The 25,609-nt window shown below is 34.9% G+C and overlaps 1 protein-coding gene across 3 annotated transcripts; it reads right to left on the minus strand.

The window, feature by feature from the left end:
* Positions 1 to 6,250: 6,250 nt before the first annotated feature.
* On the minus strand, positions 6,251 to 24,282 carry LOC114257123 (uncharacterized). 3 transcript variants are annotated; one of them, XM_028196878.2, is made up of 9 exons: positions 22,590 to 24,282; positions 18,565 to 18,641; positions 18,271 to 18,439; positions 17,162 to 17,250; positions 16,927 to 17,091; positions 16,715 to 16,792; positions 15,787 to 15,890; positions 6,570 to 6,711; positions 6,251 to 6,457 (listed from the first exon to the last, which is right to left on the minus strand). In XM_028196878.2, exons 1-8 carry the CDS (start codon positions 23,215 to 23,217, stop codon positions 6,606 to 6,608), a joined length of 1,416 nt encoding a protein of 471 aa, XP_028052679.2. In that variant the 5' UTR covers positions 23,218 to 24,282; the 3' UTR covers positions 6,251 to 6,457; positions 6,570 to 6,605. The 3 variants fall into 3 exon arrangements, with proteins under 3 accessions (XP_028052679.2, XP_028052677.2, XP_028052676.2); XM_028196876.2 differs by having other exon boundaries at positions 6,251 to 6,500; XM_028196875.2 differs by having other exon boundaries at positions 6,251 to 6,711.
* Positions 24,283 to 25,609: the final 1,327 nt, after the last annotated feature.

Genomic DNA, 25,609 nt, shown 5'->3' on the forward strand with positions numbered 1-25,609 from the left:
TAAATTTTAACATAAAAGTGAGCATTACTTACACTTATTCTAGGAGTATTGATTGATTTCTCGTTACTTAGGCCTTGTTTTTTAAAATTGATATTTGTAGTGAATTTTTAATTTTTTAATTTTTTTATGAGATAAAAAAAATTTAATATATTTAAAATATTTTTTTCTAATTTTATTAAAAATTGTGAATTATTGAGATATTTGATTTTTCTTTTGGTTGAATTTTTGACTTTTTTAAAATTTTCTGTGACCTCTTGTTCTGTTTTTTTTTTTTTTATTTTCACTTTTTTTTGTTATTTTTGCCGAAAAAACCAAGTTGCCAAACCAGGTCATATATGGAAATTTTCAATGGGGTGTATCATATACACATTTTATTTTTTGAATCACAAAACATATAATATTAACACAAAAATATGTAATAATATCATAAAATGCATAATTTTATTTTTGAATCATAAATTCTCATAATTTTATCAAAAAATTAATATAACATTCATCATAAAAATATATAATAAAAAAATACTTGTAGTACACACCCTATGTGGTTCCTATTGAATTCACCCTTCAAAATATAGCCGGGCAAACTCTAAGTACACTTCTGATTTTTTTATAGGTTATAACGAAATGGACTCGAACTCAAATTATTGACTTTCTCATTATTCTCGAGTCAACTGTCTTTTCTCATTGTATTTTTTTTTTTATTTCTTTTTATAATAATTTTGGAAGAAGTCTATGCCCTAAATGATGGTCTGAAATTGCTTCCCTATCTGTAATATTCCTCCATTGGCATTGTAGTGGCTTTGTGGTCACCACCTCCACACAGAGTAAAAGGTTCAGTGATATGTGGTCATTACTAATTCATAATATTAATACGTAGGTCGAGCCAGTATTGAGATAATCGATATGTTCAACTAAATAGATTATGTTGTTTGAGTGATTTGGACATAAATACACAATAACACAACATGATATGATACGATTCTCACACACAATCTCACTATGTAAAAATATTTGTTTTCAACCTACTAACTAAAATAGTTTCAAAAAAAAAAAACCTACTAACTAATAGAGGTAGCCATTGCTTTTAGGAATAAAATTTAAATCTGGCCTGACGGAGACCCGACCCAAGACCCTGATTAGAACAGTTTTTTTTCAAAAAATACTCCCAAAGGGTCGAGGATGGTATTCGAAAATAAATCCCTAATAATTTTCGGGTCGGGGACGGTGATATGTGTCCTAGCCCCGGCCCTGTCCCCGTCCTCGTTTCTCCGAACTAAAATTACCATAATACCCCTCTATTATCCATTCATATATATAACCCCCCTCTATTATACCCCTCTCTTCTCTCTCTCTCTCACTCTCACTCTCTCTCTCTATCTGCCATTATTATTGAGAGAGAAAGCTAAACACAAAGAGAGAGAGAGTTATGGGGATTTTTTGAGTTTAGGAAACCCAATCCCCGTTAGGGGCGCGGGGATTAGGGGGGTGATAGGTTCCCTGTTGGGAATCAGGAGAGGGGAATTTTGTACCTTCAAAGATCAAGGACGTGAAGTGTGATCCCCAGTCCTACCCCGGCCCATTGCTATTCCTAATTGGTTTGTGTCGGTCCTATTTGTATTGTGTCGTTTTGAGTTCATATCAATTTTTTTTTAATACTAACTGAATCTATTTATTTTGTTGTGTTATCGTATGGTTTCATTTTCAATATCTTGATTAAAAATATCAAGTGTCAAGCAGAATTTTAAAAAAATAAAAATAAAAATTACCAACAAATTAGATTTCATGAAATTAATCTTTATTGGATAAAGTTGTTCATAAAAAAAAATATATGATTTCAATTTAATTTCATATCTCCAATTTACAAAGATCATGCTCTATTATATTATATATTTATTTATTTATTTATTAGATGTATTTTAAAATAATAGACAGAAAATACATTATCTTGAATGAAAAAAAAAATTACATTATCCTTTAAAATTAAATTTTATTCAGTTTGATGGAGTTATATTATGAGTTTAAAAATGTCATGACACATTTAATAAAAATAATATTAAAATGTATAATTAATTTTTTATAAAATAAATTACTCATATTAATTTCGTAGTATATAAATTTAACAGTGACACAATCCATTCCACATTCTTGTTGAAAGTTTATCAATTTGAATCCACTAACTTCATGTACAGCTAAGTCAAGTGGGTGCTGTTGCAAGCCATGTGGTTCATGCAAATGAAACTATAGTTATGGGTGTGCTATGATCATATACTTATGTTTCGTTAGAGAATATATTATTTTAATAATTTTTTAGTGTCTTAATTATCAATTTCAAAAAAAAAAAAATTTATCTTGATTAAAATATAAGATAAAAGAAAATAATATATTTGAAATGAGTTTTTAATTTTTTATAAAAACAATGTACAGAAAATAAAGAAAAAATTGAATCTTTTAATTTTTTATATAATTTATTAACTTTTTATTTTTATTTTTTTTGTGTGTAACTATTTAATTTTCAGTAATGATAGAGACTCTCCATAAAACACAACCCCCACAACCTCAAAATGATCTGAATCATTCATGTCACTGTCAGATACAACTCTTAAAAAAAACAAAAATGCTAGAGATCCCAAAAATTCTACCAAAAGTTTTACCAATTGTCTCACATGGGTGTGGGACCCACATTGTGTGGGTCCCACACCCATGTGGGACATTTGGTAAAATTTTTGGTAGAATATTTAGGATCTCTAGCATTACTTTAAAAAAAATTCAAACACATCAATAATCAATATATTAATAAACATCATGAAAATCCTCTTTTATAGGGTACCAAACATTTTTCATTTAACTTTTAAACTACAATGATGGTTAGTGGTACTAGTATTGGGACCTAACTTGCTTGCTGGGGTTGGACTCTGACGGTGGGAATCTCGGTCTCCTCCTCCAGGATTGTGTAACAAAAGCTGATACACATCCATGTGCTACTATTCGCCTTCTTTCTAACCTTTTCTCATCTTTATCTTTTTATTTATGTCTCTTATGATGTAAACATTCAAACATTTTGTACAGCATTTTTTTTTTGTTACAAATACGAATGCTATATTTATTTTGTGTTAAATTATTTTTTATAATTTTTCATATTATTTTAATTTAATCTAATTAATAATATTAAAAAAATCAAATTTTAAAAAAAAATTAATTAATAAAATGTCCACACCAAAGGAGCCATATGTTATTTAGTCTAAAATTTGATCTTTTTCTGATAAGAACACGCATTAAAAAGTCATTGAAATGTCACCAACGGTGGTCGACAACAGCAGTTGGTGGAGGTGTGATGGGGATAGAAGATATTGGACAAGTATAAGCATACTTGTACAAATATGTGACATTTGAATAGATAGACCAATATGTAAGTTTTGGACAAATAAGTATCTTTTTTAACAAATCAATGTCTTTTTAGTTAAAAAATATTTAAACTTGGACATATGGATCCAAAAATTTCAAAAATAAACCTCTAACATGCGTCATTCCCCTTTTTCACCCAGGCGGTGCTGTTGGAAGAGAACCGCTAGAGATGGAAGTTTTTGGCGAAAAGAGCAGAGATCGGAGATGAGCATGGGCATGGCCGTGGTGGTGAGAATGGGGACGATCTGGAAGATCAAGACTGCTGCTTTAGAGAGAGAACATTTTAGAGAGAGCAAGAGACGCAGAGATGAGAGAGAGAGAGAGGAAAAGAGGTAAATTTAGCAGAGGAAGAGAGTTTAGAATGAGAGAAAAAAAAATGAAGTTTGATTTGAAAAATTTCTCTGTGATAGATGAGTGTTGAGGTTGAGGGACCTTAGACATCATAAAATAATATTGTGGATCTCTTCCATTATTAAATATGAAAGAGAGACTTTAGACTAATTTTCTCTTTTATTTATGTCTTTTATGCTGTAAGCATTCAAACATTTTGTATAGCATTTTTTTGTTACAAATACAAATGCTATATTTATTTTGTGTTAAATTATTTTTTATAATTTTTCATAATATTTTAATTTAATCCAATTAATAATATTAAAAAAATCAGATTTAAAAAAAGAATTAATTAATAAATGTCTACACTAAAGGAGCCATATGCTTTTAGTCTAAAATTTGATCTTTTTGTGATAAGAACACGCATTAAAAAGTCATCGAAATGTCACCAACGGCGGTCGACAATAGCAGTTAGTGGAGGTGTGACGGACAGATAGGAGACATTGGACAGATAGGTGATGTATGTATAAATAGGAGATAATTTGACAAATAAGCGACACTTGTACAAATATGTGACATTTGAATATATAGCCCAATATGTAAGTTTTGGACAAATAAGTATCTTTTTGACAAATCAATGTCTTTTTAGTTAAAAAATATTTAAACTTGGACATATGGGTCCAAAAATCTCAAAAATAAACCTCTAACATGAATGCCTTAAAAATAAGAACCAAAATGATCAATTCAAAAGAAAATAGACACTTCTAAATTGAGTAATTATATTTGCACACTCCACATTATTTCACTTCACATCACACTAAATTTAAACATCAATCACAAACTCTTAAAAAAATAAGTTGAGAGGAGCAAACAAGGTGTAGCATATAATATTACAACATGATACCCTCGCAGTATGTAATAATTATTTCCACAATGGGGGGAACAAATCCATTCATCAGGGAAGAGGAGGGTGGCCCAATGACCACTGAGATCCAACCATTTATGGATGGTGAAAGCTTCCAAACAGTTTGATCATGATTCAGGCCGTAGGGGTACGGTAGAGAAGGACTTGTGCTTGTCACTATTATATATCCACTACTAGCAAATAAGTTATATAAATGTAATCAAGCAAGTTGGTATTACACTCGTTCAACAAATGTTCTTACATATCTAAACCAACATCTCAAATGCCCAGCTTCTTTCTATAACTATTGGAAATCCTTTTGGTACACACCATTTTTCTTGTACATCATATATGTATTTTTATAACAAATGTTATGTAATCTTGTTGCACAGTTCTGACAATTTTGTGATCCAAAATTAAAATTACGCATTTTATGATAATATTATGATTTTTAATAGTGATCTTACACATTGTTTCATTGAGATTTTTTTAAACTACAAAATGTGTAATATTAACACAAAAATACATAATATATATTATAAAAATGTATAACAAAGTGCTTGTCTTGTGGTACCAAAAGAGTCCCCATATGTAAAATAATATAATAATGACAAAATCTATAAAACACAAGCCCCAAAAGAACGATGTGCACCATTCACATCTAAATACTTGGTTACTTTCCTAGAGAATGAGAGAAAAAAGCATTTGAATTACAACACAAAATTGTTTCGTGCAGCTTCATGTATGCTAAAATTAATAATCAGAAAATAAAAATTAGAAATACATCCTTACCGACTTCTAAATAATTAACTTCTTTTTTTATTATTATATCTTATTTAAGCTATTTCTATCTCATAATGCGTGTAAACCAATATTCTAATAACAGACTTTCAATATATATATATATATATAAATTATAAATCTCCTCATAAGCTGCAACAAGCTAGATAATATTGTCGGTCACCTAATTTCTGCCCAATATAGTACTTTAATATGATCACATTGATGTGGAGTCACAACCATGGTTATCATACTTGCGATCCAAATCACAGAAGAATCTTAAATTCAAATCTTCAAATAATTATAATCATAGTTATAAAATCGTATAAAATCACGTTATGATTCAAATCCTATCAAAAAAATAATTAATATTATTATTATTTTTTTTATATATGTATAGATACATAAGAAATTTGACTATAAACTCTTTCTCCAAACATCTCTAATTTATATTAACATAAAAAATGCATTATATTAAATTTATCATTTTTCTTTAATTATTTTAAAATTATTTAATATACATTATCATTAAGTATAATTTCTCATTTTATTTACGTTGAAATTATAATACTATGATCCTCAATTCAATTCTACAATCTGATCCAAAAATCCCTCGCAACGATCCTAACACTAATAATCCTATTTAGAATCCCAATTTTAACAATTTAGTTACAACACAATGCTATAACTACATCAAATTGAATCATTACTTTTGAGGGTGCGCATAGACCGACTTCGCAATAATTCAGTCTATTTAAATTTGAGGAAGAGATGACAAAAAGACAAAAAAACACACACACACACATATATATATATATATATATATAACAAAAATTAAAAATGAACAACATATACATTACCTTTGCAATAATAAGAAGTATACAACATTTTGAGAGCACAATTTTTTGTTTCACCAGGGCTAAAAAAAAATTATGGAAGTGGGGTTGGAGGATCCTCTCATCCTCCTAAAAATCGCTCCAGGTCAAGGCCAAGGGGTGCATTAAATTTCAATCCATTCGCTAATTCTGGTGAGATACCTTCCTTCAAGAAGAAACTTCCCAGGCAATCTCAGAACTAATAAAGCCTATGCAAGAGATTTAAATAAATAAAAAAAATGGGGGGGAAAACAGCACTTTAAGGGGAAGATACATACTTTGTATCAATACTTTGTTCGACACGTTGCAGGATTTTAGAACAATTGGAAGAGCAAAGTTGTTGATCCATCCCCGAATGATCGCAGATCAGCAGGTCTAACCAAGGCCCTGCACAAAGGGCATGTCCTTTCTCTCTCAAACCTGGAAACAATATACTGCATGTTAGTCACAGTGGGAAGCTAATAGAGCTTGGAATAAGTCAGACCCAGTAGAAACCCATGCAAATGTACGAGACATTCGTTTGAAAACGAAAACGAAAACAAAAACAAAACAAAGCAAAAATTTACCTGAGAGAAGCTCTCTTATATATGCTATGTTTTCAAAATTTTAACATTAACGCTCCATTTGTTTTGGTGGAAAATGTCTTTTGAAAAATGATTACTGAATGTGCAGGTATATATCTACACACATGCGTATAGTCTAAGATGAAACCATCACCTTCATCACTATGGCACCACCACTCCACCGAGGCAGCTGCCACTGCCACCATCATGTACCACTACCACTAGGACAAGATAATGGGTTGATGATCATGTGGTTGCAGTTTAAGGTTGAATGGAGAAAGTAAATAACGGAAATATAGCATGATAACCCCACTCCTGGAAAGTAGATCTCATACTCTCGCTTTTTGATAAATATGTTAGTTATGTGTTCTACATCCTGAATTCTATGTGAATGCGCAGGTATATATATACATATACACATGTATCTAAGATGATGCTATCACTATGAAGTGAAGTCTCACATCACCTGCGTACTAAAGTAATAGTAAGCATATAAGCGTTAAGGCACCCTCACCTCTTGAGCTAGCTTTTAGGATTGAGTTCTACCCAAGATATGTAACATGGTATTAGGGCTGGATCACCACCAACACCATCACCATCACCACTAGGACAGAGTAATGGGTTGATCATCATGAGAGCGCAATTTAGAGTTGAATGAGGAAAAGTGAAAAGTGGGAATCTTGCATTATAGTCACTCGTGTTCTGTTAGATCTCAAACTCTCTTTTTCAGTTAATGGGTAAGCTACATGTATTGGGTCCCAAATTATGTGTATGTGAGAGTATATATATATGCACATGTGTATATACAGTCTAAGATGGATACCATCACCACCGCCAAGGAACCACCACCGCCATCGAACCACCAACACCATCCTCCCACCACCACCACCAGGACAGAGTAATGGGTTTATGATCATGTGGGTGCAATATAGGGCTAAATGAGGAAGAGTGAATAGTGAGATTGTTGCATGATAGTCGCTCGTAGTTCGTCGAATCTTTGATTCTCCTTTTTAGTTAATATTTTAGTTACGTGTTCTATGTATAATTATATGTGAATGAGTGGATACACACACGTACATTTAAGCCTAGTTTGGCATAATCTAAAAAAGTCAAAAAGCCAAAAAGTTACTATCCTGTTTAAGTCACATCACCTCTCTATCACATCACTTCAAACCCAACCCATATTTCACGTTTCTTCATAAAAAGTCAAAAAATAAACTTATTTAGATCATCCCAAACAACTCCTTAATTTACAATGATTCCCAATACCACCACCACCCACCAACACCAACACCAACGCCAACATTGCCTCCACTGGGGCAGAGTAATGGATTGAAAGCAAAGAAGCTTTTTTCTTTGAATGATATGGTTAAGCAAGGACAGTTGTGGATCCATGACCTGAGAGAAGCAACGAATATTGCTAAATTGAGACCCTGAGATTCAGGTCAAGGAGGTCAAATAGACGAAAAGTTCTTTCTCTCGTATGAAAAACAAATCCTATGGGCTAGCCCATGCACCCATATTGCACGAGTGGAAAGTGGTCGTATTAGGGCCACTCATGAAAATGTAGCGTGATAATCACTCGTGGCTTCTTTTATTCTCTTTTTTGATTAATGGGTAAGTCCTTGTTCTACATCCCGAATTGGGTGTACATGCGGGTATAGACACACACATATATTATATACCATCAACATCACCATCACCATTTCCAATCGCCACTACTGCTGCTGCTGCCAATGGGATAGATTAATGGGTTGTTGATGATGATGAGGGTGTAGTTTAGGGTTGAATGAAGAAAAGTAAATAGTGGGAATGTTGGGTGATAGTCGCTTGTGGTTTCTAAGATCTCTGACTTCTCTTTTTTTATTAGTAGGTTAGTTACGTGTTCTACATCCTGAATTATATATGAATATGCAGTATATATAGTCTAAGATGATACCATCACCAACACTGCCACCAACAGCATCCTACCACCACCAGGACAGAGCACTAGGTTGATGATCATGAGGATACAATGTTGGGTTGAATGAGAAAAAGTCAATAGTGGAAATGTTGCGTGATAGTTGCTTGGGGTTTGTTAAATCTCTTACTCTCTTTTGTTAATGGTTAAGTTATGTGTATGCGCAGGTATATAGACATGTATAAGTCTAATATAATACCATCACCACCACTATCTCCACCTCTGAAGCACTGGCATGTCCCTAGGGCCTGCATACGAGTGTTGGACACGGACATGCGTCAGACATGCTGTGAACACGTGTCCGACACTCTCTTCAACATGTCCCTCTTTTTTTTTTGAGTTTTTCCGATCAGACACGCCGTGACACTTTCCGAACACGCACAAGGTGGATCGAAGAAGCCCTAACTGTTGGGGAGAGAGAGAGAGAGAGAAATAAGCCCTAACCTGTTCAGATCAATCGAAGAAGCCCTGAGGTATTCTTCTTCGTCTTCTCTCTTCTTCTTCTCTTCATCTTCTTCTCTTCATTTTCTTCTTCTCCTCCCTTTTTTGTTTCGCCCTTTCATCTTCTCTGATTCTCTCTCTTTTCTGATTTCAATCTCTCCCCTCTTTCGTTTCTCTTTTTTTTATTTTTTTCTGTTCTCCCTTTTTCTAATTTCACCCACTTCTCTCTTTTTATTTTTTATTTTTTTTTTCTGTTTCTTTCTCCTCCTTTATTTTCCTGATTTCTCCCCTCCCATTTTTTTCTTTTTTCTTTTTTTTTTATCCTTATTTTTGTTAAACCTAATATTCATACAATAAATTATTTTATTTAAAAAAACTCATTTTTTATTTAAAAAATTTAAGAAATGTGTTTATTAATTTTATTATTATTGTAATTGTATAAGAATCAATGATTTTTTAAAAAATTTTAGACCTATAATAAATAAATTAAATTATATATATATTAAACGTGTCCCCAGCGTGTCGTGTCCTCCATTTTTTGAAAATTTGCGTGTCCATGTCCACGCATCATAGATCTTCACCACCCTACCCTATTGCAGCCACCACCACTTGATCACTAACACTACTGCTACTGCTACCACCAATCTACCACTAAACCGGCGCCACCACTGGAACATAGTAATGGGTTGATGATGATGAGGGTGCAGTTTAGGGTTGAATGAGGAAAAATGAATAGTGGTAAATTGATAATGTGGCATGATAGTCGCTCATGGTTTGTTAGATCTCTGACTTTTTTTGGTAATTAGGTTAGTTATGTGTTCTATGTCTTCAATTATATGTGAATGTACGAATATAAATATGTACATAGACATGCAGATAGAATTTAAGACGATGCCATCACCATTACCATCACCAACACTGACTAATGGGTTGATGTAATTTAGGTTGAATGAGAAAAGGTCAATAGCGGGAATGTTGAGCGATAGTTGCTCGTAATTTGGTAGGCCTCTAACTCACTTTCTTGATTAATGGGTAAGTTATGTGTTCTAAGTCCCGAATTATGTGTGCAAGCGAGTATCTATACACACACGTCTATATAGTCCAAGAGAATACCATCACCATCACCATCACCATCACACGTTGACCACTAACACTGCCATCACCGCCACCACAATTGCAGCCACATTACCAAGACAGGGTAATGAGCTGATGATCATGAGTGCAATTTAGGGTTGAATGAGGAAAAGTGAAATGTGTGATGGTCGCTCATGGTTTGTTAGATATCTGACCCTCTTTTTTGGTTAATAAGTAACTTATGTGTTCTATGTCCTAAATGCAAGTGCATATGCAGGTAAATACACATACATATTGTCTACGATGATCATAGCCGAAGTTCCAATTACAAAAATTAAAGGAAAATAAGAATGCGATTTTGGGTTCCCATGATTCTAGCATTGAATGACATTGAAATACGAATGAGATTCCTGATTTCTCAATCCATCCAGAATTAGTTTCCTAAATTGAGGGGGAAACTGATTCCGCCACTCTACCACAGTAATCTTAAATTCTTGCTTAATTCAGGAATTAAAAAGGCTAATATTTTTATTTGCTATTATATACCCCCTTTCTTTTTTTTAAAGATATTCTTGAATTATCCATATACCTGGATGAGAATGTCTAGATATTGTATTACTAGGAATGAAATTACGAAATATTACTAACAAAATATCTTCTGAACAATGTTGGCAGAAAACCTTTATCCATAAAGATTAACAACGGAAAAATTGGAAATTATATTCAATCTGATAGTAATTTTTAAAACTCTATATTCAACAATATATATTTTTTTGGACAAGCAACTTTATATTCAAAACATTAAGAGCACCCTTAATAAAGTACCAAGTCATATATTTATTGTTAGAATTTACCATCACCTACCACCAATTTACCATCACCTACCACCACCTACTCCTCACCTACTACACTCACCCTCTCCTATATAATGAGCCACTCACCATTTGTAATACACAACAACACAATACATCAATCAATAATACATTTCTCTATTTCTTTTTATACATTGCATTTTTTACATATATATATATATATATATCTCTTTTTATTATATTCTATTAAAAAAAATAAAAAAATAAAAAAAAAAAAAAACAAACAAACAAACAAAAAAAAAAGGCCACCAAACAAACAAAACCCCAACCCCGTTTATCAATTTGCACAACCACCCATCTTTTATTCATCTCAGGGATCAACCCCGATCACATTTTTACACCAAAAAAACAAAAAAAAAAACAAAACAAAAAAAAACAAAACAAAACAAAACAAAACAAAACAAAAACCAAAAATACAACCAAACACATCCACAGGCGGGATTTTTCTTCTCTACTCTGCTGCCGGTCTCTTCTTCTTGCCTCCGTCCTGCGCGGTCCTTGACGGTGTTGCCTCCGTGTTTCCCACTCCACTGGGCACGATCACTCCACCATACTCCTCTACTGCAGCATATGGCGGACCTCCAAATCGGAACATCACGGTGGCCTTCCGCTTCAGCTCCTTATTTTCCGCCTTTAGCACACTTATCTCTGCTCGCGCATCCTTATACATGCGTTGGAGCAGAGCCAGCTGGGAGTTTAACTGCTGCACCTCATTTGCCCTACTCTGCAGCCGGTTCGACAAATTTGTAACCGCAGTCATGGTTTCCACACATGACTTCAATGTATACTGATTGGCTTCCACATCCGACTGCACTGCCATTCTTTGCTCCACAGACCGCATCGGAAAGTTCAACGGAGCAAACTCCGGGGCGCTTGGTTGAGGTTCCAGTGCCACCGCACCAGTTCTCTCTCTTGTTGACTCGTTGAGGTCGGGAAAGAGGGTGAGCAGACTCCGGGAAGACGAGGCTATTTTCTGGGCAACAGAGTGTTACAGACTCTCTCTCTCAGCACAACGAAGAGTTTTTCAGAGGATCTCGCAGGTTTTTTGCCTCTGCCTCGGCCTCCGCCTTCGTCTTGGTTAAATAGCCAAGGCAGCCACGCGTATCGCGCGCCCCTTGACGCCAGACGACAAACGGGCGCGCCAGCCAAGACACTCACGTGCCTCGCCATCATGTCCGGCACACCTTTTGATGAATTGGGCACGCCTTTTGATGGCACGCCTTTTGAAAAATTGGGCACACCTTTTGAGGGTGCAACTTTTACAAGGGTCCGACAAGACTCTGTAAACTGTCCCGACATTGATTCCGGTTAGTTTCTACAACGGTCTGACATGACCCCGTAAACTGTCTTCTACAACGGTCCGACATGACCCCATAAACTGTCTTCTACATCGGTCCGACACCGCCATCCAGTGTCCTCTACACCGTTATGACACCACCATACAGTGTCCTCTACAACGTTATGACACCCTCATACAGTGTCCTCTACAACGTTATGACACCCCCATACAGTGTCCTCTACAACGTTATGACACCACCACTCAGTGTCTTCACCAATGGTCTGACACGACCATAAAGTGTCTCCTATCCTTTTTTATTTTTATGTATTTTCTTGTTTTGTTCCTCTCTTCAAACTCAAGTTGGTTAGTTTCTATCCTCCTTGAGTTTGCGGGGAGCTGTTAGAATTTACCATCACCTACCACCAATTTACCATCACCTACCACCACCTACTCCTCACCTACTCCTCACCTACTACACTCACCCTCTCCTATATAATGAGCCACTCACCATTTGTAATACACAACAACACAATACATCAATCAATAATACATTTCTCTATTTCTTTTTATACATTGCATTTTTTACATTTATCTTAGTGGGATTAAGGCCTTGCTAAATCGAGAATAGTAACTTAGAGCATCTCCATCAAAATAGCCAAATTTTTACTTAAATTTTAACTAAAAGTTCATTATTCTATCTTAGCTAACCAATTTTTCAAATACATTCTCCAACAAACTCTCTGTTTTTTACTCTATTCTATTTTTATTTTATTTTTTTCCAATTCCAAATTTAATATTTAAGAGAGAATTAAAATAATGAATGATCACATTTGTTTACGATAATGATTTATAAATAAAATATTAGATAAATTACATTCACATCTCCTAAAATTTGAAGAAAATACAATAAATTTCATAAGTTTGCATATTATATTAAACTCCTTTTAAGGTTTTAATTTACGTAACACTTAACCCATTTTTTTCTATAATTTGTTAGTCTCACGGATAAAAGAGTGATTATTGTCATCTTTCTTACATTAAAATCTATATTTTATTTTATTTATCTTTGAGTCTTAGCACTACCTACATTCGTTCCAATCCCTTTAAGCTAACAAATAAAGAGGTTAATTTAATTATCTCAAAATGTATTGTTTGTTGAATCCAAACTTCAGGAAAGTCAATGTAATTTATCCCTAAAAAAAATTATATTGAATTTACATACAAAATGATGCGACACTTTATGTTCCGTTCATCTCAATTTAAAATACTTATTATTCTAACTTATATTTTAAAAAATAACACAATTATATCATTCTGATTCAGTTTTTTTTGTATACAAATTTTGTTTATTAATAATTTTTCTTAATTTTTCAAATTGTGTTTTTTATCTCATGTATTACAATTGCATTAGTTTAATGATTTCACCACTCATGTTTATTATCAATATAGTACTAATTGACTAAATGATAGATAAAATATAATATATTAAATATTTTATTACCTAAAATCATTTATTGAGTCCTCTTTCCCTAGCTACATGTAGCTAGTTGTTTGGAGGCTAAGTTGTTAATACCATACCGGATTAGGTACCTTTTTTCCATTGGTATGGTACCTACCGGTACCGGTATGTTACTGGATACCGTTTCGGATTTATCACGAAAATATTATATATGTATTAAAAATATTGTTCAATAAAAAATAATTTAACAATACATATCATGAATCACAAATTTATATGTAAAAGAGGCTTAAAAGCATACTATTGTCTGCTAAATAACACAAATTAAAGTACTTCAATGAGAGTATGGAACACAAGTTTCTACCATATATATATATATATATTTTTTTTTTTTTTTGTCACAAAAAATCATTCCACTCTTCCGCAGGTCCAAGGCAGCACCCTTCGTAGAAATCGCCAAGATGTCCTGTTGTCCATTCCAAGCAAGAGACTATAACTTGAGAACTTGTCCCAACTCCCCAAGAGTCAAGACTCGCGTAGCGAGAGAGCATCAAACCCACACCAAATGTTGTGGTAACAACAATTTGAGGCTTAACCTCCTAACCAACTACACTATACTCGGGAGATTGCCCAAGGAGTTTCGAACTTGAGACCTAGGGTCTTAACCCCTAGGCCTTGTTCCAAGTGCGCTACTGCCTTGGGTTAAGTTTCTACCATTTTAATATTACAAACCATTAAACATAAAATAATAAATAAATTGGCCAATATTGTCCAGTACTTGCCCGGTATTATGTTTTCAGACCGGTATTGTCTGATATTAGCCAACATTGTTCAGTATTGGCCGGTGTTTTAGGCGGAACAAAATTGGACTATGCAGGTACCGTTTTGCTTCTGAAATGGTATGTACCGGCCGGTATGGTACAGGATTGATAACATTGGTTTGATGTTCAACTAAAGTAGCTATCCAAAAATTGAGTTTGATGAAGGGGTTGTTTGGGATGACCTAAATAAGTGTACTTTTTGTCTTTTTACGAAAAGATGTGCAGAAAAGTAGAAAGATGATGTGATGGAAAAAAGATAAAAAGTGTGTACTTATTTAGGATAGCCAAACTTAGCCGAAGTGTGTTTCTATGATTTTGTGCTATAAAATAGCCAAGAGAAGGCTCTAATGAGCTTGATGATGATGCTCTTAGTTTGTTGGAAAATTCCTTACTTAATTTAAAAAGTAACACTCTATTTGGAATTTGGATTTGATAAAGGAAAAGAAAAGTAATGGGAAAGGAAAGAACTATGGACGAGAGAAGTTCCTACTTTTGTTTGATTAGGTAGAGAAAATGAATAGGTATTTCTCAAAAAATTCACATTTTTTTTGTTACCCATAGAAAAAATGAAGTACAAGTAATTTCATTTCCCTTGTCTTTTCTTTTCCCAAAAATCCAAGATCCAGACATAGTTTAAAGAACAAGAATTCATGGACCCTTTGTATCCTACAAAACTGACATCATTGAGAGGAGGAGTGTTATTCAACTAATTATATTGTACTTGGAAGAAAAATAAATGGCTTTCATACAATCCACATTTTTCTAGTGTTCCATCTTTGCTTCGGTGCAACCAAACCATCATTAAATCCTGGCGAATACCCCTTTATGCCCTCTAAAGCATTCTGCATCCTCGTATATTTTTCCTAAGAACTGTAATTACTTAGTTATTCAAATGTTCAAAACTATCCAGACAGGTTACGAGATATGCAGATATATTCAAGCCCTAACCATTACGCAAAAAACTATCGAATTCATTATAGAAAGTTACGAATGTTAGATAACAAAGCAGCAAAATCAGAAACTGACCATTCTGAAACGCAGTCTTCACAGAAAATGTGTTTACAGCGCAGTAGAATTGGAGAATGCATCTTTTCCTGGCAAATCGCACACAAGTCTCCTGCTGCAGTTACCTGGCATCAAATTACTAGCAGCTTTAATCACAGGAATAATTTGCTGTGTCACATAAAAAAGAATGTGTGTGTCTGTGTCTGCCAACAACTCCACAAATGCATATGTTATTTGGAGATTTAAACACAACATTACAACTGGCACTCATAGCAATGCTACCAATGCAGACAAAACCTGATGAAGTATTCAATCCAATGCCAAAAGACCATGCGAAAATTTTTAACCTAATCCTTCCCCCTATGCACTTTAAGTATTCTCAGAACTACCTAAAATAAAAACAAGAAAACCTTGACAGCTAGTGTATGTGTATCCTCCCAATTTGTCCATCCCTTTTTCAAGTCCATCGACCTCGCTAGTAACTCCAAATTTTGAACTTATAGCTTACGCATTAAGTAAATGCACATTGGTAAAACAAAACAATGTCATAAACAAGATGCGGGGGGTTTATTAAGCCTCATTGTAAATTCTATTTTTTGGTATATCTAATTCACTTGCCTACCCAAAAAAAAAAAAAAAAGATGCAGAAAATATATTCCACCTCACTGCAGTTACATGTAATTTGTGATAAAGCACTGTGATTCTAGTTTTCATGCACACTTGGCATGTGCATGTGTGGGTGAAAACTGTCTTTTGTATGCCAACTTCATAGCATGTATTGGTAAAAAAAACATCAGTAACGTTATACTCCGGGTTAACAAGCAATGCAGTAGAGAATCTGCAAGTAGCTTTAAGATTAATTGAACTCGTAACGATGCCACAGCATATGCCTGCCAGCTTTCTATTTGAAGTCCTAAGCAATTGTAAAAAGTTTGAAAAACCGACATACCTGTTCTGATGTAGCATAAGACCCATAATGGATTTCCTTTCTTGATAATGCCTTCAAGGCAGTAAAGAAGGATTGGACCTGATCAACAATGCCAATCAAAGTTCATGATAGCAAACAAAATCACTCTAGTTGCTTAAAGTTTGGATGTTTGGATTCAACGATACAAAAGAGGGCAGTCAAAGGCATTAAATTATGTATTTAGGAAATCGTACCTTCTCAACAATAGATGTAAGCTTGAAAGTTAAGTACAACCCTGTAGTCAGTGATGAAAATAGGCCTCCATATTCTTTGTTTAAGAAGAACCGATACCAGACAGGAGTTGGTAACAATGCACGGTACAACAGTAGGGTATACTCCACCAAAGTGAGCATTTGACCCTTAAAAACCAATTATCTAATGTCAGCGAACTCCAAACAAAATAAGACAATAAAAAAATGTTCGAGTTACCTGCCGACGGAAATTATGGCCTCTTCCATTCTTATAATACATTAGCAGCACACACTTCAAAGCCATAGCTGCCTGCCTCACCATTGTGTCTGAAACAAAATAAAATTCTCAAGGATGTTCCCAAAGATCGATTGATATATAACAATTGTCATGATAGTGGAATGATGTTTAGGACATGCAACATTTGAGAACAAAAAAAGAAAGTTGATATAAAGCAAAACAGAAGCCTGATGGAAAACCACAACAGGGTTAACACACAGATTTTCATATAAAACTATGCCACGAAATTATTAATCCCAGACTGAAAATAAACCTCCACCGGGTGAAATCCTCCTATAAAATGAAACATTAAGTGAATAATTTAAAGCTAGAAAAGCAAGAGTAGACACTATTGAGTGGACATGCAAATAAGCATACTGCAAAACCAATCTACATAAATACATAAATTAACCACCCGTATTCACCAAGGCAATTTATTCCCTTCCAAAATTTTGTTACCCCACTATATACATGCAAAGTTCACATGCAGGTAGCAAGAGAACAAAAGGCTGGACCATGTATCAGTCACACCACTAACAGCTCATTTGTATTGAGTGATTTGGAGAGAAAAGAAAAGAAATCAATATCTCTTGGTCCTACTCACTTGTTTGGATTATTAATCAGGAGAGAAATGACGAGAAACATTTTTCTCATAACTCACTTTTTGAATCTCTTCAAAATTAGAGAGATTGCGAGAGAAGAAATGGAAAGATTACTAATTTTGTATATAACCAAAATAGTCCATCTACCTACAAAAGAAATAAAAACATAAAGGTTATTTTGGTAAAATAACTTGTAAGAGTTTCTTTTCCTTTCTTTTGTGTAATCTATCCAAACAAGATTGGAGGGAAAGCACTATCTTTTCTTTTCTTTTCTTTCCAACTCAACCAAACAAGAGAGAGAGAGAGAGAGAAATCACAGTCAGTCTTTTTCTTTTCTTTTCTTTTCTTTTCTTTTCTCTCCTAACATAATAAATCATTTCTTTTCTTTTCTCTCCTAAATATCCAAACATAGTGAAAATGAATTCATCACATAAATAGCAAAATAAATAAACAAATCAAAATACATACCATTTACCAAGATGACAAATATAGCATGCCAGAAAGGTGGTACTTCTTTAGGAGGAACCATGAATAATGGATATAAAAGATCATCGTTCCAATACCACCAATAAACACCAATCACTTGAAGCATAAAAACTGTGGAGATGCCAACAAGAATGGATATCTTTCTCTCACCCTGCAGAAACCAACAATTGATAAGTATGAACTCTCACTCTCTCTTTCTCTCCCCTCTTATTTTGTTCTCGCTAGGGAGAAGTGGATCTGCATTGTTTCCACCTAATTCAGAAATATAAGACACACCTTCAGTGCTGTTTGCTTTCGAAGAATATCATTCGACTTGAACATAACAGCAGTTATCCAAATTGTGACAAAGAAACCTACAATTCCACAAATAAAAGGAACTATCACTAAATATTAAAAGAAATTCCCACAATATCCAAAAGAATCAAGAAAGCAAGCCAGTGCAAGGGGGATTAATTTATATTTAGGCAATAAGCACAGAACATTTCATCACAATCTTATCTACTAAATGGAAAATAGCTCTAGATATGGAAATTTGAGACATTACATCTAATATTCAAGTATCCTTGATGCAAATAGAAATTAATATTATGAGGGCATAAGAAGACAACTATGTATTCCTCTTAAAACCATTCTTTCTAGTACAACAGAAGGAAATTAAATATGTACAGTTGAAGTGTAAAATATGTAGAAATTAGGGTTAGGGTTAGAGATAGAGGGAGAAGAAGGAAGAAAGAAGAATACAACAATAATAGGTTTAGAGTTGTTAACCCAACATTAAGCACAGTATGAATTAAATTACACACACTCACACACTATTCTAACACTCCTCTTCAAGCTGGAGCATAGAGATTAAACATGTCCAGCTTGTTAGATAAGCGTTGAAAGGAAGAACGAGACAGCGGTTTAGTAAGAATATCACCCAGTTGATCATCAGACCGAATATAGGGAGTCACAAGTTGCTTCCGTATCAACAAAATCCCAAATTGAGTGGCAGTCAACCTCAATATGCTTAGTGCATTCATGAAACACAGGATTATTGGCAATGAAAATAGCAGCCTGATTTTCACAACACATGCGCATAGGAGTAGGAATACGAAGGCCAAAATCTTGCAGAAGAGAGCGAAACCATAAACATCTTAGAAATAGTATGGGCTATTGCACGATACTTAGCCTCAGCACTAGATCGGACAACAACATTCTACTTCTTGCTACACCACATAACTAGGTTATCACCAACAAATGTGCAATAACGAGAAGTAGAACGACGATCAGTGCGACTACCAGCCCAATCAGCCATGAGAACAAGAGTCACGGAATAATCACCCAACCAGTAGAAACAAGAACAAGAACCACACCAAACCAACAAGAGAAAGCAACAAGAGGAGGTGTAAACCCAGAACATACAGCAATAGCACCAGAAACCACCTTGAAGAGACTACGATTACTCAGATATACAATGATAGTTAAGTTGACAGCTCCAATACTTTTATAAAGACCTAAAATTAGGGATTTATCAATTGGTAACATTACACCAATACCAAACCAAAGCGTCAATGTGGAATCAATCAAAAAGATAATTATCGCTATTGGATGGAGAAATAGATTTTGAAATTTGTTTCATAGGAAAGCGCTAAGCCCCCCAGCCTGGTATCTTGCAGTAAGCAACAGCTCCGTTCTCTCCTTTTAATCTTAAGCCCTTTACAACCATCAAATTGCACCAAGTTTGTATCTGCACTGCCAATGATTTGTGAGAAACTATGTCCAAATCAACTCAAATAATTCTTCAATATTGTTGTACCATTTCCTAGATACACCAAGATACGCTCATTTACAATCTTATTATACTTTTGTATTCTAATTATTGCAAGGTGCATTAATTGAGATATGGGATGTGAACCGAAGTACTTAAAAATGTCACCCTCACGATTACATAAATTTATTGAGGTAGTCAAACAGTTATAGCTTCTAACATCAGAACATTTGATTCTTGACGTGTCTACTCGTTGGAACTCTACATATGCAATGTTAAAGTTTGCATTGGTATTCAAGGAAGTATTTCCAAGATACAAAGAAAAAGATCCATGCTACCAATGGCTACTGTCAGCAGAAGATTGGGAGAGGGCTCAACAAGTTTGTAAGCTTTTTGGATGCTTTTAATGAAGCTATGAATGTTTTCTCATGTTATTTTTTCCTAACATCTAATTTATTTCTTCCAGAGATTTGGAAAATAAAACAAATATTAAATGAGAAGTTGACAAATAATAGGAATTATTTGAGAGATATGAATTATAAAATGAGAGAATATATTGATAAGTTTTGGAGAGAATCCAATTTACTAATGGCCTGTGGCAACAATTTTGGATCCTAGATACAAAATGAAGTTGATTGAATTTTGCTTCCTAAAATTTATATGGTTGTTGAATCTGATAAGCATATCAATCTTATTTGTTCTTTGTTGTATGAATTGTATGATGATAATGCTACTACTCATGCTTCAAGTAATATTGGAGCCAGTGATTCTCAAGTTTGAAGCTCTTCTAATAATACTATTACTAGTTGCAGAACAAAAGAAAAAACCAAGAGCAAGACAGAATTTAATACACGGGCGTACGAGTTGGATACTAGTTTTTTTAATTTAATGTAAAATCAATGGAATTGGATAATGGTTGGCATATTCTATATATATTATTTTTGCGTGAAACTCAACTTTGTCTAGGACAAAACGATGATGCTCTTGCTCTTTTCTATGTTCCGGCTAAAACAAGCTCACCCTTAAAGAATGAGCTGAGTAAATACTCAAGATTGAGCTCGATTTGAATATCTAACATTTTATTGAGCTGAGCCAAATTATTATTGAATTTGTTTCTTAAATTGCGAGTTGGGCTTGAACACTAAAGTTTGAAAGTGTCTCAAGCCCAAGTCAAGCTTGAATGGAGATTGCAATTACCAAGCCAAGCTTAAACAATACTGAACTCGGCTTGGCTCGATTTCAACCCTAGTTGTAAAGGCAAAAGAAAAACATTCTTCTCCTTCAAACTTCATCATTAACTCTTTCACTTAAAATTTGGCCTAAGAAAATCAAATGCAGCATCACCACTCTCAACTTAGAAAACCGAAAACATCAAACTTCAAATCTCTCTAGCCACACTACAGTGTAAATGATTCATACTTTCCACATTCTTGCACATACAACACCAATCCATAACAATCTCCCGTCTCTTCCTCAAAATAACCTCGAGGGACATTATCCACAAAACAAAGAAAGCCAGCTTGGGAGGAGCCTTGGTTCTTCAGATCCCCATCCATAGGAAGGAAGACTCCCAATGCCCACACAACAACTAACAAAACAAACCACCTGAGAAGATACCATTTCCAGAAGCTCTCCATATTAACAAAATCCTCCTCTCCCTGACTCGGCACTCATAGCATCCCAAAGAAAGATGTCATAGAATCAACCTACCAATCCTGCAATCTGGTCCTAAATTGAGGGCCCCATACAACTCCCCCAAGAGAAATGAATAAGTAACTCCCCACGGTAGCTCCTTTGTCATCAGCCCGGGAAAAATCTCGCTCGAAGACCTATGTCGGCACCAACTATTGTACCAGAAACTTACTCTATTAGCAATGATCTCATTGTTAAAAACAGCCTTGCTGCTGAAGCTAATTAACCCTGTACCCTTGGAACACAACTATATACAAAGACATTGCGAAGTTGCTAATTGAGCTATACTGCCCAGATTAGCCATTTGCCCAAAGCATGACTGGGTTGAGTGAAGCAAATACTCAAACCAGCTAAAATTTAGCCTAAACCACAGGCTGAAGTTGAGTTCAAATTGAACTTGTTGATTAGTATCTAAGTAACCAAGATAGGCATTGCAGACACACAGCATAGGAGAAACTGTACTTAACAAATACACAAGGAACAATAGTTTTTTAATTTTTTTTTTTTTCCATAAAGACTCGAGATAGAGAGCCAGCTTCTGAATTTTGGCCTAAACCTGTGAATGTAACTGCACCCTACAACCAAACCCAGACACTATTGTCTATATATATTACCAACTCTAATTAGCATTTTCTTCTTCTTTTTTTTTTTTTGGATGACTCGGTATCTGGCCCACTGGACCGACAAATCCGGTAGACCAATCCATTGTTCATAGACTAAACCATTGTTTCAAACCTGAGACATTGTTCATAGATCAGATATACATTATTCTACATACATTACCAACTAATCAGATTAATTCTTGTACAAACAACAAAAAATAAATACAAGAAATCTAAGGGAGGTTTGAACCAAATACCTTGCAAGTGCTGACGAATGAAGACCACCAACAAGAGCAACGAAAAGGGAAGAACCTGCTCGACCAACCTCGCAACCTGCTGTATATCATACCTCTGGTACGAAGAATCCCTATTACTATTCCCACTTCCATCACCTTCCTCTCCATTTCCTGTATCGATCCCCCCCGACGGAGACGATGCCGACGAAACCCTCTCTCCATCACCAAATTCACCGCCATTTCCCCCCTCATGGTCCAACCTCGGACCCGCCACACCAGCAATCTGACCTATAGCCTCTTCACTCTCATCAAACCCTACCTGTTCTTGCTCTCCGGCACCGATTATCCTAATCGAGACCTCTCCGTCGCCGCTTGCCGAACCAGAATCACTCGAATGGCGGTCATCGGCGCCGGCTATCAAACCCTCGGCCTCGTGATGGTCCGATCTCGGGCGAAGAATGCCGGAATATTCGAGAAGAGTGGATACCGGCGATTGCAAGAAGCTCAGCGCCGGGAATTGCAATCCATGCCTTCTTCTTGAATTGCTAGTACTGGTTGATGATGATGATGATGATGATGATGATGATGAAGAAGAAGAAGAAGAAGAAGAAGAAGAAGAATTGGTATATGCATCAGGATTGGCATCCATTTCAAACCCCTCTCTACAGTCTCTCTCTTCTCTCTCTCTCTCTCTGTGTGAATATATATATATATAGATATGTATGTATATGTGTGTATAGCCCTAACCCTTTGAGGAAGAAAGCAGAGGAAGAAAATATCAAAGGATGGAAGTCAAACGAGTGAAAATGGGGGTGGGTGAGGTGACATATACTATACTGATTTAGAGATTAAGACAGTGTTTGGAAAAGACTTAAAAATCGAATTTTTATTTTTTTTAAAATTTTTAAATGAGAGGGCGTCATGTCATGTGGATGATGGTTCATTGGCTCTGCAACAAACAACATCAAAAGATTGCTGTTTCAGATTGTTTTCGTTTTCTTTTTATTTCCATTTGGAAGAAATGCTTTTTTTGTTTTTATGCCGACTTTTGGGAGTTTTCTTCTTTGGCTAAATTACCTTAATAGTCCTTAAATATTTTATTAATTTCATTTTTTTTTTGGTTGGCATTTTAACCTTTAATATTTATTAATAGGAGAGGTTTCCCTTAGGTCTAAATCGATCTAGAGAGAGCAATGAGGTCTCTGTAAGCTCACCACGTAGCCCGCATTAATAATTTAGACCGATCAATGTATAGAATTCGTTGAGTACTTTGTTTTTGTAAAAAATCACGTTGATCAGATATTGATAGTCACTTGATCAGATCATATTTCTATCAACAGTAAATATAATTTTAAAAATAAATCGTTGACAGAAATATGATCTAATCAAGTGACTATTGATATCTGATCAACGTGGTATTTTGCAATTATAAAATACTTGACGAGTTCTACATATTGAACGGTTTGAATTATTGATACGGTCTTCGTACAACACCTCCAATTGAAAAGCCTAACTAGAGAGAACTCAACCCCTTTATTAATTATATCGATATACCCTTTATTAATTATATCGATATACATTTTTTTTTTAAACAAAAAAACTTTACATATTAATCTGATTCTGACGTAATCATCTAGTCTAAACTCTCATCCAAAAAACATTTATACCGTCCACACTATTACATAAAATACACCTCACTTAATATAAACAATTTTGTAACACAATTTTGATTTTCAAAATACTCATAACAATATTATATTGTTCTTAAATATTTATAATTGTTTGTCAGCTATTGTAAGAATCAAAAAAATAAAATCATTAAACTAATAACTGGCATTCACTATATATCATGACTTTGCCTCTATTTTCACTCACCATTTTATGCACACATTGCGTGCACTTCTAATATATATATATATATATATATATTGATTAAGTTGAAATAAAAATAGTACATAAAAGAGTTTAAGAGGACACGTACGTCCTCTCACAACAAGCTCCAACAATGTCTACAACAAGCAGGCTTACAATTTAGTTTGGAGGGTCTTCAAAAACTACCAAATGGTCTTGATGTATTACACCTAGGTTAGCTAGCGCATCAGCCATTTGTTACTCTCACCGTAGATATGGTTAAGTGAGCATTTGCATCTCTTCATGAGGAATTTGGTGTCTTTCAATAGTGCTCTCTAAGGGTAATTAGAGGAGGTCCCAGCCTTTATTAATTGCACCAACTGCTCTGAATCAATTTTTATCATAATGTCTTTCATCTCTTTAGTATGATGGTTAGACCCTTATAGACACCCCATAGCTCCGCTTCATCACTTGTTGCATTGCCAATGTTGCCAAGGTAGCTGAAGTGGGATAAAATTAACTAAGTATTGGTGTTCGGTCCAATGCCAGATCCGCCCCAGTAGAGGAGCTAAGGGCTCGACCCAATGACCAAAAACATGTTCCAAAGCAAGACAATCAAGGTAGCGGCCTAGTGCCAGTCCCACTCTGAAACGGACTGAGCAACATGTTGAACAACCACTCCGAAGTGGGCCAAGCAACATATTGGACCTCCTAGTTAGGCAGGCAACCACTCCGAAAGTGGGCCGAGCAACATGTTGGACAACCACTCCAAAGTAGGTTGAGTAGCATGTTGGACCCACTAGTTAGGCAGGCAACCACATCGAAGTAGGCCAACTTAGATAAGGCCAATTCACCGAATATCTTTCTCAGAGCTCGCAAGAGACAAACAACTCTGCTCTTCTCCCTTTGTCTGAACAGAACGTGGAGACATGAAAACGTAGAAGGACAAGGCGTACACATGACAGACCTACACCTGAGTGTTAGCCGGAGTGGTCGTCCTCGTCTTCCAATGAGAGATGATCACTAATGAGAGAAACAAGACTGAACTGCACCCGAGTGTTAGGCGGAGTGGTTGTCCTCCTCCAATGGGAGATGATCACGAACAGGACAAATGGGACAAATGGCGAAAAGAGAAGGACTTGGAGGACAAACAACCTTCTCCTATAAAAGGTGAACACTATTCACCCTCA

This window comes from Camellia sinensis, chromosome 8 (genome assembly GCF_055761805.1).
Source record: "Camellia sinensis isolate YWXY chromosome 8, ASM5576180v1, whole genome shotgun sequence".
Taxonomy (NCBI): domain Eukaryota; kingdom Viridiplantae; phylum Streptophyta; class Magnoliopsida; order Ericales; family Theaceae; genus Camellia; species Camellia sinensis.

What these genes read in the sequence shown, in the direction of transcription:
- LOC114257123 (XM_028196878.2), bottom strand. Translation starts at nt 23,217, where the DNA reads ATGGATGCCAATCCTGATGCATATACCAATTCTTCTTCTTCTTCTTCT. An exon ending in GAAAGCAAACAGCACTGAAG is followed by an intron (nt 18,440 to 18,564) that starts GTGTGTCTTATA and finishes TGGTTTCTGCAG; the next exon opens with GGTGAGAGAAAGATATCCAT. An exon ending in TTACATCTATTGTTGAGAAG is followed by an intron (nt 16,793 to 16,926) that starts GTACGATTTCCT and finishes ATTGTTGATCAG; the next exon opens with GTCCAATCCTTCTTTACTGC.